We start from the raw sequence: 13,601 nt of genomic DNA, 5'->3' as shown, positions 1-13,601 counted from the left end.
AACTCACAACAACACAGAGTCCTGGGACAAATAACACCTTCATAAATTCTTCTGTTAATGTGTGCCTCAGGTATTTCTCATTAAGTTAAAGCTGATCTTTTACAAATACTTTAATCCTACAAAACTGATGCACATCCGGAGGCTGAACTAGACATTCACAAAAAAAGGAAATTCAACAACTTTGGTGTTCAACAATAGCACATTTTAGCACAACTGTTATCTGTTAGTGATTATTTTACATCATTTTATTCAATCTACATAAAATACTATTTCAAACATGGCAAAGATTAAAACCAAGATGATTCAGAGTGATCATAAGAAACTTCTGATACTGCTGAGTGAGAGGCAGAGATGAGCTCAGTTTGAATCAGCCACCATTTCACCAAGTGGTGCTTTTATTCTTTTCACGACATTGTTTACATCCTACAACAAGCATTATTTAGACTCCCAGCATGTTTTCACATAAAAACACAGACACTTTGTCAGTGGCGTGACGGCACTACGTTTACAACCTAAAACTGCAATAGGAGAGAGAGAGAGATGTGTTCACATACATCCGAGTGAGAGTTCCTGCAGAAACCCGTTTAATGGCCACATTAAACATAAATATATTCCCTTAAATAAAACACACACAATTCCCCATTTGTGTGGTCAACTATGCAGACACATTGGTAAACAAATGCATGTAAATGTGTGTGTATGTGTGTGTGTTTGGGGTGGGAATGGTTCGGTTTGTTCAGAAGGGTGCCAGGGGACATATCTCCGTCTGTGCCTGTCTAGATGGACTTCAGCCCATATAGATGCACCCAGGCTCCTTCCTGGGGACACGTCACTTCTTCTTCTTCTTCTTCCTGGGGTCCAACCGAGACCGTGGCCGAGCAGCAGGACGACCGTCTGCAGCGTCCATCCAGCCCCTCTGCTGTGGGGAGCCCGAGTGTGCAGAGGCACGGCGGCCACACTGTCCATCAAAAACCCGGGGGTCAAATTTAGGAGTGGGAGTGGGAGTGGAGGGGTCACTACTGTTTGAGTTCCAGAGCCCAGACATGCTGAGGCCATCCTGTCCGACCTTTGCTCTTCTTATCTCCTACTGATGAGGAAGATGAAGACGAGGAGGCTGCTTTAGGGATCTCCACCTGCAGACATTTCACATTTTAATTTTATTTTTTAAATAGTAGTTGCAGTAATAGTCAAGACATTTGTGTGACTTAAAACTCAGATAGTAATTTAGCCAATTGAAATCAGCTAAGCTTGAAATTATTCATATCCCTGACAGAATAAATTATTTTTATATAACCAAGAAGTTAGTTTAGGGTTTTTTTTCTGATACACTGAAAAATGAAAACGGGTGATCCAACTTTTTTTTTTTTTAAAGTGAATTTGTTAGAACTAATCAAATAAAGTTTATCTAAGTAATAATTTAGGTTAAAGTTGTTGTGTTATTCAAAATGAAGATTAATTTAAGTTTATTTTTAAGGTGAGACATGCATATTTTAGATAAAATAAAAATAATTTTAAAAAGAAAATATTTTTTTATACAGTTTAGTAAAACACAGATCATTGACACACCCATTTCAATAATGGTTGGAAAAATATTTTTGGCATTACAGAAATCAATTTATTCATTTATGTAAAACTTGAATAATGTATCATATGAATAAACCTCATACTGATTGATTGATTTTATGTTTGCTCCTACCACCTGTAGTCCCTGACCCAGCTGATATTTTTTTATTTTTATTAAAAATAAACAAATAAATACATAAAAAGAGGGCAACTGGCGCAAGGAGTACGCGCGTGACCGTGACCGTGACCGTGACCCATATATAAAGGCCTAAATTTTCAGCCCAGCTGCTCCGGGTTCGAGTCCCAGCCCGTTGACCTTGGCCGCATGTCTTCCCCCTCTCTCACAACCAGTGAGCCAATGAAAGGCGAAAAAACAAAACAAAAAAACAAACAACGCTGTTCAATACATAATCAAACTCGTTTTAGTGATTAGCTGAAAGACTCTTGGCCATTACACTAATCTTTGGCTCCCTCTCTAAAGATTCAAGTAGGACTCTGATCGGGCCACTCAAAGACGTTAATATGTTTTCCAGTCAGGAGAAAAATGTTGGTAAAATTAAAAAACAAACAAACATGTTAACTGTTAGCAACACAAAAATTAATCAATCCATGTATAGGCTATCGATGTGACTGCAGGGCGTTTTGCAAAGCTGGCACTGAACGGATGGATGGGTGGCGTTAGATGCTATAGGCGACGATAATATGGATAATATAACCGCCTTTCAGTGCGTTTATCCTGGATTGAACCCCCACCACAACCCCTAAACAACGTCCCCCACCCAGGCAGCGGTAAACCTCCGGTCGGTACAGTAGCTACACCCACTAAGTCCACCAGACATCTACCAGACATCAACCAGCAAAAAACGACACATCAGTTCCGCCCCAGCTCGGATAAATCCCTGCAAGGGAATGCTGCAGGTCCAGCCTGCTGCGCAGGGAGGTAGGGTGAATAATAATCAGCATGCTGACAACAAGTACACAGAGTTTCAATCTGGACTCTTTTAACAACATAAAATCCAGCGGGTTTTTTTTAAACGTAATTTAACGTAATTTACCAACATGCTGCGAGGAAACTTTTAATGGGTTGTAGGGCAAACACACCAGATGTGGATAGATTCTCAAAAATGTTCCATTCGAAGAAAATGACAGACGGCCAATTGCTTAATTCAAAGTGGAGCGTGAGTGTGTGTGTGTGTTTGTGTTTATGCCTGATTTAAAATCAATCTTCTTAATATTAATTGTTAAATCAACCAAAATTATTCAAGACACAAAGATCATCCCTGTCCCTCCGCCCCTATCAAGTTTTAAAATTGAGCAACAACACCGCTCTCACTATATGCGTAAATATCGAGATCAAATAAATTCATATATATATAGATGCGTGTGTGTGTGTGTGTGTGTGTGTGTGTGTGTGTGTGTGTGTGTGTATCCTGTTTAGGATTATAGATGCACAAAGGTCGATTTTAAAAACAATTTATAAAGTTATAAATTAGTTTTGCGACGGTTTCATGTTATTGTTAATTTGTATTCTTAGGACGCGGAATTTTGTAGTCCATCTGAATACGAAAACTCCTTCAATACTCCTTAAATTTTGTTACTCTGCAAAGAATATTCTTCAGAAAACTAAAGCTGAAGCTTTTTTTCTCTCAATATAATACGATAAAAACATAACTTTTTTAAATAGTAGCACAAATAGCTTTTTAATAAAACACGTCGTATCCTCGGTAACTCAGTCCCTGTTAAATAAATCCCTAAATGTAACAGGGAGGTGTGACTGCTGTCCAGGCCTTGTTTACATCCCTAACTCTGAAACCACAGCCACATCTCGACTGGCACATCAGATTAAAGCTACACATATACCCAGAAGCATTAAAAACAACCTTCTGAATTCATCTTGTCAAGCACAATTAGGCATTATGTTTTTTTTTGTCATAGTTTCGATGTTCAATTTCGTTTTCTTTGTTTTTAGATGAAATGTAAACGCATTTGCAGAATAAGAAAAAAAAAAAAAAAAAAGGGACACATTTTGAAACCGAAAGCCTCTGGGTGTATTATCATCCAATTCCCAATAGGAGTAGGCGATTTGGACTTAAATCGCCTACTTGTTATCACGATATTTTGTGGTACTATTGTGATAATGATAAACGATAATAATTATTTATTGCTTCTTTTTTCCGCATGGCACAGCAATGACAGCCCCACTAAACTGCACACAGAAACTGCATTTAATCATATTTTCAAATGTATTGATATTTTCTTTGAATAATCAATGGAAAAAAGATAGTTAAAAATTGCCCAATTTTTACATCAACTGGAATTTATTGCACAACGATAAATCCAAATTCTTATCATGACAAGACATTCATCACGATAAATGATGCGACAAATGCCCACTGCTTAAACGATGCTTATGTTTAGAGACAAGTGAAGAAATGTGTCATTAAAATAAAAGGATATAAAAAATGTTTTAAAATACATCCAAACCGTGTGACCTAATTTGAACTTCCACTTGTTGACAGAAAAAGGCGGCTTAAGTCCAACGAATTGTGTGATCATTCCTAATAATAACTTCTTGATTTTTGAGCAACAACAACACTGCAGCTTGCTGGTTTTTTTCATTCTTGAGTTTTAGGAAGACAGTATATAATCTAAAGAAGACGCGAATCAATTGTAATCCAACCTCCAGCCTCCTGCAGTTAATGCAGCTCCAAGTGGAAAGGAGAAATGCGTCCTGGGTTCCATTACGCACCACACTTCCTATACACATCAAACAGGAAATAATTATTCTGCTCTGGCCTGCTCCGTGTAGTTTAGTTTGTTTGGACGCATAATGTCTGCTGCGCAGCTCCGATGCATTGTGGGCTGAGGGAAGGTGTGCTGCAGCCGATGCATACCTCCTCAGATAAAACCCGCAGAGTTGGCTTCGCTGCGTCTCGTAAATAAAAACACCGTTCTGAAGTTTGGTCAGCGATCACAGAGGACTGATTTAAAATGTATGGATTTTATAGCGGCTACTGCCAACACGCAGATCGACGCCGTGCATAGGCCTGCATCTAAAAGTGCCATGTTAATTTTATTGTAAACAGAGCTGCATGAGACAAACAGTGAAACTGCATGTGAAGACAATACAGCCGCTGGAAGTATGACTCCATCAGAAATGCTGCTATAATAAAAGCGGGTCATAATGGCTGAAGCTGGCCTCCGTTGGCTCCATGAAGTCTGAGAAAGGATACCGATTCACCCCCCACCACTACGTTCAGGCTTAACACATACCATACATTTCCACATTTTTCTCTTTCTTACAAGGAATACAAACATGGAAGAGGCGGATTTTATTTTTATTTTACTTTATTTTATTTTACTCATCAGATTTGAGCTGTATTTTATTTACATGGCAAACTGCAGGTATTTCTGTGTTTTTCTATTTTATTTATGTATTCCCTGTTTAGCAATAAAACGTAAGAATGTAGATTTATACAGATTTTTTTATTGTTTTTTTTGTACTTTGATGCTTTTACATATTTATATTTTATTTATTCTGTATAATGCTACAGGGAAATATTTTGTTCTTTTTGTTCTAAGCTTTAGTTTTATTTTATGAAGTTACGTTTTATTTAAATTTGTGAATTCATTGTATAATGTTTCATATTCAGGCATAAATGTAATACATAAACATATTACATAATAGTAATAATATTCCCATATAATATAATATTAATATAATACAGTTAATATTGCACATTCTTTATTTTATGTTATTTGCTAGCTTCATTTCTATTAATATTGATGAAGAGATTTAAAGATTTTTTTTGTTTTGCACTGGCGGAAGTGCTCCTGTTCTTTTGAAATTTATTTTATATTTTTTCCCACTATATATATATATTTTAAATATTAATTTCTGCAAATGCAACGTAAAAGTTCGATTTATTTGTATAGTTTTGTACGTAAAGCCAATTAGGAGTTTCTAAATAAAGGCTACATATCAAAATTTGCGTTCCGTTTTCACGGCATAATAAAAGTATGAATAAGTAATCTAAGTAATGTAACAGCCATTTCTGTTGTCATTAACGGTCCTCTTCTGTTTCCTTTCTTGATTAAATTATCGGTAAAATAATCCATGCTGATCGAGCACAGCGCACATTTGAAGACACGTGCAAACACAAACTTTCCTCCCACTGTTTACTCTCTCCTTACGGGCGATTTAAATTCCTACCGCACATAAACGCGCCAATAACTGACCTTCTGTAGCTGCGCTTATAGGGATTTCCTTCGCTCCTGTTTGCGTTTGTTGTGCTTAAGACTGAAACACTGCAAAATGAGGTGAATGAGTGTTTCAGTCATGCAAACTATGTTGATAATCAAACTCAGCTGGTAGGCTGAATTAATAAAGTGGAGTGTTTCTGTGAACGTTGATACAAGTTGCATTTGCATTTAAAATTAATTGACAGATTACATATTTTAAGATGTTAATTATCATTTTAACAGGTTAATTATCGTAAACTATTACCCTAAACTATATAATAGTCATTATACACACAGGTAATGTGACCTAGATCGTAGTATTTATTTATTTCCGGAGCGCCTGTGTAATTGGTCCACACAAATTTTGCTTTCTTGTGTTTGTTTTGTATTGCGTAGGTTGTGGTCTGTCTTTATCTCTCTTTGTTGCAAGAATTTGCTAAATTGTAGGCTTTTAAGCGGCGTCTCTGCCTGTTGTTTCTCCTCTCCTCCTGCAGCCCTGCAGAGGAGAGGACTTTTAAAGGATTTTCCACTGCGAACTTAAGTCATTAATCTTGTTGAGATAAAACATTCACGACACGACTAACGGGGCCAAATGAGCGTGGAACCGTGTAAAACAACTATCTAACATCTTCACTGCGCAGAGACTGGCTGTGAATTCAGGTCATGACTCGTGTCTGGAGAATAAATCACTGCACGGAGCAGCGGGACGCGCAGAGCCGAGCTGCTTCTGCAGGCCTACTCCTCAGCAGACATACTAGTTTACTCTCTTTATTTCTTCACGTTATTCCCTCCAGTGGTGTATTTAGTCAGCTTGTGTTTTCTGATAGTATTACCAATGGCGACATTAGGCAATCTGAAATCTCAGACTGTGTGTGTGTTCGCCGTGACATGAAAGCAGTGTGTTGAATGTGTGTTAATGGTGACCCTGCGGATGCCTTACCGCCTCTCTTTTCCTGCGTTCCTCCCGTGCCTCCGTCTTTTTCAGCTCGGCTTTAAACGCCTGCGTGTCTCCGTGCTGGCCGTCCTTGTCCAGGATGTCCATCAGGTAGGAGATGTAGCTGGTGGCCAGCCGCAGAGTCTTGATCTTGGACAGCTTGGTGTCGGCCGGGACGTTGGGGATGCACTCCCTGAGCTCCGCGAAGGCCGAATTGATGCTTTGGGTCCGCCGCCTCTCCTTGCGATTTGCGGTGGGTCTCCGCTTTATGGTGCGTGGGTGTGCGTGGTGGTGGTGGTGCATGCCGACCGTGGCTCCGTTCATAGAGATGCTGCCGGGTCCAGGGATCAGATGGTTCCCGGGTCCGTAGTGGTGGTGGTGGCGCGCGTCCAGGCCGCCGGAGGAGTCGCCCCCGCTGTTGGTGTGGTACTCCGGGCTGTAGCCTGGCGCGAGGCTGTACTCTGTGGGCGACATGTCCGCGTGGCTGATCAGCCAGCTCGTGAAGTACGGTGGCGCCCCGGTGTCCTCGTGGCACCGTCCGGCCGCAGCGTGCAGCGAATAGTGGTGGCTGTCGTGGTGGTGCATGATCGGGTGGTGAGGGTAGCCTGACACCAGACTCATAGTCCTGCTCACTGTCGCGCACTCCGGCGCGAAAACAAACACACACACACACACACACACACACGCACACACACCAAGAGGCCCGAGAGATGCTGCAGAGGGAACGTAAAGTTTAATATCCCCTCCGTGCAAATGTTTGCATCCTGGATAATGTTCCCAGCAGGGAATACCTCCCCGCTCACACTCTCGGTATTCCTGCAACACTCACCGGGCCTGCAGGCCGCTCTCTGCTGCTGAAACAGCTTCCCTAGTTAGGACATCGTTCTTCTTCGTCTTCTCCTCTCCGCGAAGCAATACCACAGACCCTTTCCTCCCCTTTTCACAGGAAAACACACTTCGGCTCTTCCTCCTGTTCTCCTCTACGGCTCATTTCCGTCAGTCAGCTGTCAGCTGTCAGGCAGGAGGGAGAAGGTTGGGCAGATCCTGGGTCACCCCTCTGAGACTGACTGACCGTAGAGTCCGCCTGGCTACATGAGAGAGAGAGAGAAAGAGAGAGAGAAAGGCAGAGAGAGGGAGACAGAGAGAGGAGAGACGTGGTGGGGCTGGCTCTCGGCTCCATGAACCACTAGCGGACTTGCCCCCCTCATCGGGCCCCATTTCCAGGCTCTGTATAACCCACTTGTCTTTAATGTCAATAGGCCTGCTAAGTAGGCCTGCTGGCACATGCGCACAACCGCGCGCCCGTCAGCCAGCGTTTACTCACGCGGCAGAATCTGATGAATCAAAAATGAGGCTCTGATTGATAAAAAATGAATGCATTGACTCCAAGACATGAAGTTCACGGGGAAGTGTTTCATTTATCTGTTTAGATTCTTCTTAAAGAGTTTAATGTTTCAGCTGAAGCAAAGAGTTTGTGAATTGGCTGAATTATGTTTTCCTTCAATAGATATAGACTAAAATAGGCTATATGTGTTTAAAAAATATCTAAATAAGTGGTAAGAGCTTAAGATTTCTGATTTGACTTAAGACTATTCTCATGGTGTCAGAGTACTGTCTATATTTTTACCAATGATAATAAAATATGAAAGTCTCGCTGCTGATGCGTCACACCAAGACGATTTACAGATTAAACTGGACTGACATAAAATAACTCAAAACAATTTAGTCCAACAACTAATATCAGCCATTTTGGCACCGAATTAAAATTTTATTCTGATTTATTTTATTAATGACCATCTTCTGATTATATATCAACGGTTCCGGTGAACTTACTCCTGTCGAATATTTACAACTAATAATATATCACTGCACCATTTCAGAACGATTTGGGTTTAACAAATAGTTTTTTATAAGTTTATAATAATTTAAGTATTTTTTTTTATTTGACTTCCTTTAAGGTAAAGCAATAGAAATGACCTCCCGCCCCCAGTAAAAGTCCAATAATTTCTGTTGTTGTAACGTAATGTCTTTCAATTAAATAATTTAAAGTGTTGATTAAATAAAACAGACAAGTTAAGACAACGCCTGAAATAAAATAAAATTTATTCCAATTATTTTATTTTGTATTCTTTTTTTTTTTATTATTTTTGTTAACCTTCTGACCGTAACACACAGTTACATTTTTTTATTTATATAGACATGCGGAAAAACCAAATTCACACAGTAAAACGCAACAGAGACACAAAGCAAGTATGAGAATATAAAAGGTTTTGTTAAAATATGCGGTTTGGATGTTCTTTTTCGGTCCACAATAACAAAATAATGAAATAGTTGAATCCTCTCGGTTGCGCTCACCCTGTGGCTGACCCTGTTCGTCTCAGTCTGCGGTGTCCGCAGGACGCCTTGAAACACGCAACTTCTCTTTATTCGCCCAACCTGCGCAGTAAAAAGCAGACTATTCACGTTTGTCTGGTTTTTCCACGTTCTTAGACGCTTTTTGGGGGTTGGTTTTCCAATTATTTAACGTTATTAAAAAAATAAACGATTAAGTAAATTAAGATAATCCTACCTATTAAATGAACACAACATTGTTGATAACGGGATAAACCAGCAACTAAGCCAGTCAACTCACCTTAACATAAAACAGCACAAGTTTACCAGTAGGTATAACAGTTCAATAAAAGCAAATTATTATTATATCCAAAATAACACTATTCAAGTTTCTTAGAAGCATGTACACAGATTTAAATAAAATATCCTAGAATAAATGAAAACGTTGAGATCAACCTGCCGTTCATCCAGAAGAAACGACTGCTAGGTCAAAGTGAGTTTGAAAAAAGCGAATATTTTCACCATGCTGGTACAGTTGGGGTGCATCAGTGCCATTGCGCAACCTCTGGCTGGTGCTGTTGATGCAGATACGCGTGGAGCTGCAGGCAAAGTGCTGTTTTTCTGCAGGGCACTGCCAGATTTATTTCTGAACCCCTGCAGGTTCCGTTAACTTCTGGCTGTTGAGCCTATTTTGCTGTAAAATGCATCAGTTACAAAATGTTTCAATGAGAGGAGAGCATGGGCAGAGGTGGGTAAAGTAGCCTAAAGTTGTATTCAAGTAAGTGTAGCATTACTTCAGTAAATTTAAATCAAGTTAAAGTAAAAATGTATCAGTCCAAAAAATTATTCAAGTAAAAGTTTAAAACTTGGACCAAAGATTTCTCAAGGACAGAATAACTGATCTAAACATCTGAATAAATTTGTAAAAAACTTTGTAATCAGAGAAAAAAAACAATATAATAGGAAGTGTGAAGTTTGATATTTTAAAGATAAATATATATTTTAAAAATTAACAGAAATAAATAATTAAATTTTATATATACGTAATTTTATATGTAATTTTAAAACAATAAATTATGGCAGAAGAAACATATTTCCAACTTAAATTTTTTCACAACATAAAACATTGAATTTTGTGAAATATTAATCTTGCATTCAAATACTGTAAGCATTTGAATCCAATGGTTACAGTATGAAATTTATAAGTTACAACAGGAAAAAGTACATCCAGTGACAATATTGATATTTTACCTATTGAGCTTAATAAGACACAGAAGGTTCAGCAGACAGAAAATATCAATAAAACAATTAATTTTGTGTACAAACAAGAAGTCTTAATTTCACATTAAGTGTCTGTATCTGGTGCATTTTTGGATTCTTTTTTTTTATTCTTTAAAATTACTACTGGGTGACAGAAATGGCCAAAATTTTACTCAAGAATAGCTTTACTTCAAAATAAAATTACTCATGCAGAAGCAAAAACTACTCATAGAAGTAACTTTATTATTATTATTATTATTATTATTATTATTATTATTATTATTATTATTATTATTATTATTATTATTATTGATAATAATATTTTTTTTTTCAAATATATATTCAAGTTCATGGAACAACTTCTGAACATGGATCATAATGGCAACAATACAGTTTTCTTGGTATTTATACAGCAAAAATATCCCTTGAAAAATCCTAATAAATCTTATATTTTATGTTTCTGTATATAAAAAAGATTTAAATACACAACAGCATTGGGTTATTTAGGAATCTAAAAACTTTTAAATCAAAAGGTTGGACCTTTTGATTTGGACCTGACGACACCAGCTTCACATCTGAAACCAGCTTATTAGACATAACAAGTCTTTCGTTAGTTTTTAAAAGTACACAAACAATATATAAAAAAAATCTGGAAATAAAAGAAAACACGAAGCATAAATTAGCTACATTAAAAAAAAAATTCTTTCAAATTTGGAAAAAATAATTAATATTCACAAAAATGTTCAGATGAAATTTGAACATTTGAATAATGATGCAACAGGAAAAACTTTCTATTAGGCATAACTAAATAACTAACTAAATAAATATTCACTCATTTACCAGCATTGATTTGCTTGATTTATCTGCATGTGCAGCAAAGGAGAAGCCTAATGAAAAATTGGAGATGTTTAACCCGGCTTTTCATGCGCTGTCAGAACAGTAGATCATCATTCTTCAGCACTGGCTCTGCCAACCACTGCAGCTCTGGATGCACCTTTACTAATTCAGCAGATATTCTCTCCAATGGATGCTTACGGTGCCGATGCGTAGTGAGAGCAGAACCTCATAGGTGCAACACCAGACTGAGAAAAAGCATTGCACACAATCCTTCAAATACTGAGGGCAGACTTCCTGTTCTGTGAAAAAGTGGCCTGGTGCACAGCAGAAATGTTTTATTACAGGCGTTTGATAGGTAAGAGCAATATCTGATTTACATTTCTACAAACGTAAGGAGACGTTGACAACACCACAGAAAGCCCCCGATCCACCCGGTCCCTTCACTTCAAAGTTCAGGAGCCACATTTTCCCCCCAGAAACATAAAATCCAGGTAAATTATAACCATTCTTAAATTTGACATCAACCTTTAGATAGCAAAAGTTAGGAAGGCAACTTTTTTTGTTTTACAAGACCAGGGATGGATCATTGAATCAAACTGCACCGTACTGTAATTTTATCAACTGGACTCTATGTAACTGGACCTGAACCAATATTTGAATGCATGTGCTATGATTCTGTTGAAGTGATTGGGATTAAAATGAATGAATATGGACTGAAGTGAACTGCTTAGAGGAGGAGAAGAAGTTTTTCTTACAACGTCTGTTGAGATGAAAGTTTTATGACCTGGAATGCAACTGAACTCATTCGAAGTGAACTGAATTGTATTGAACTGAACTGAATTGCATAATCGGACGCAGATTAATTCGTAGCCTGTGGAGCTACATCAACACTACAGTAAATCATGTGATCAAAATTATTATAAAATTAGAAAGATTGGGTCTCATGGGTTTTGCTTTGCTTTCTACCTTTGAACAATGAGCGTAAAAAAATAACAAAATGTGTTCTAAATGATATTTTTAAGAAATGTAAATTTTTCAGTTCCTTTCTTGTTTGCACAGCTATTTTCAAAATAATCAAATATTTATGTGTTGCATTTTTATACAGAGTTTAATCAGGTGTTTCCTTCCAGCTACATTTCTATGAGAGTTTCATATTTTTTTCAAAAGTGTGCTTTGTTTCTGTTCTCCGGTCAGATGGAGTTTGAATGCATTTGTTTGTTGGCCTGACTGCTGTGAGAGCACATTTTATGAGTCTGGATAATTCAGGGTTTAAAAGAGAAACAACCACATTTTTGTTGATGGTTTCTCAGAATAATACCATATTCATAAATGGAAATACATGAGATAATAACATTACCTATAATATTTGTATATTGTGTATTTCTCTGATAAAAACATGAAAACAGGTAAAGGATATGCAGGATGGCAAATGCATTTTAAGCGAAACATGGCTGAACTTTATGTTTGCATGATTCATCAAGATTATGGAAGGTTTTGGACCTGGATGCATTCCTCCTGATCTGTGTGGGAGCAAAGCGGCAGGAACGATTGGGGGTCGCAGGAATTCTCTGTGAAGAAGGCATATGATTTATATTTGTTTAAGTGTTGAATGGGGGCCACATTATGTGTGCGTGTGTTTGCGTGCATGCATGTGTGCATGTGTGTGTTTGCGTGCATGTGTGTGTGTGTGTGTGTGTGTGTGTTGGCCTGCTCTTTGTAATCCATCTATGTGAATGGGAGCTGTTGCAGTAATTTAGATCAGTTTGTGTCTCCTGATAATGATACATAATTAGACTGTAGGTCAGTCGGTCAGACTCCCCATCTCTCTCTCACTCTTTCCCTCTCTCGCTCTTTTTCTCTGTTGCTCAGACACACACACACACGCTCACACACGCCTACACACGCACACACACGCACACACACACACGCACACACACACACACGCACACACACGCACACACACACACACACGCACACACACACACACTGAATCCTCTCCCCCTGTGTGCCCTCTGCTCTGATTTCAGCTATTCCTGCTCTTCTGAATGAACCTTAAATGAAACATTGGAAAAAATTTGACTCATTCACATATATAAGTAAACAAAGGAGTTGGTGTATTAAAACTCTCCAAAGGGACATCTTTTAGGATTTTTAAAAAATACATATTCTCATTTTTATAGGTGAAATTGGAACCCTTTTCAACAAATTCTTTGGTGACTCTTCTTTCATTCGCTGAAGAGATTTTTACATGTTTCCATTGATGTTTTTATCCTTTATTTTTAGTGATGCACTTTGTCTTTGAGGTTGGAAAGCCTCCCTACCAAGACCCCAATCTTTAGCTCTCATAGTCTCTATAAAAGATTCAAGTCAGGACTCTGGCTGGGTCATTTTTAAATATTAATCTAATTTTCACTAGGTAGAAACACGTGTTGTA

At 38.1% G+C, this 13,601-nt stretch overlaps 1 protein-coding gene across 4 annotated transcripts; it reads right to left on the bottom strand.

Moving 5' to 3' along the window:
- Window positions 1-367: 367 nt before the first annotated feature.
- hand2 (heart and neural crest derivatives expressed 2) lies at window positions 368-9,966 on the bottom strand. Of its 4 annotated transcripts, XM_044113490.1 has the most exons (4): window positions 9,593-9,966; window positions 9,095-9,175; window positions 6,746-7,827; window positions 368-1,133 (listed from the first exon to the last, which is right to left on the bottom strand). In XM_044113490.1, exons 3-4 carry the CDS (start codon window positions 7,358-7,360, stop codon window positions 1,017-1,019), a joined length of 732 nt encoding a protein of 243 aa, XP_043969425.1. In that variant the 5' UTR covers window positions 7,361-7,827; window positions 9,095-9,175; window positions 9,593-9,966; the 3' UTR covers window positions 368-1,016. The 4 variants fall into 4 exon arrangements, with proteins under 4 accessions (XP_043969425.1, XP_043969423.1, XP_043969426.1 ...); XM_044113488.1 differs by having other exon boundaries at window positions 6,746-9,175; XM_044113491.1 differs by lacking the exon at window positions 9,593-9,966 and having other exon boundaries at window positions 6,746-7,452; window positions 7,569-9,453.
- Window positions 9,967-13,601: the final 3,635 nt, after the last annotated feature.

Source organism: Gambusia affinis, linkage group LG04 (assembly GCF_019740435.1).
Source record: "Gambusia affinis linkage group LG04, SWU_Gaff_1.0, whole genome shotgun sequence".
Taxonomy (NCBI): domain Eukaryota; kingdom Metazoa; phylum Chordata; class Actinopteri; order Cyprinodontiformes; family Poeciliidae; genus Gambusia; species Gambusia affinis.
The sequence above is the reverse complement of the archived record's forward strand: the minus strand, read 5'-3'. Positions and strand labels throughout refer to the sequence as shown.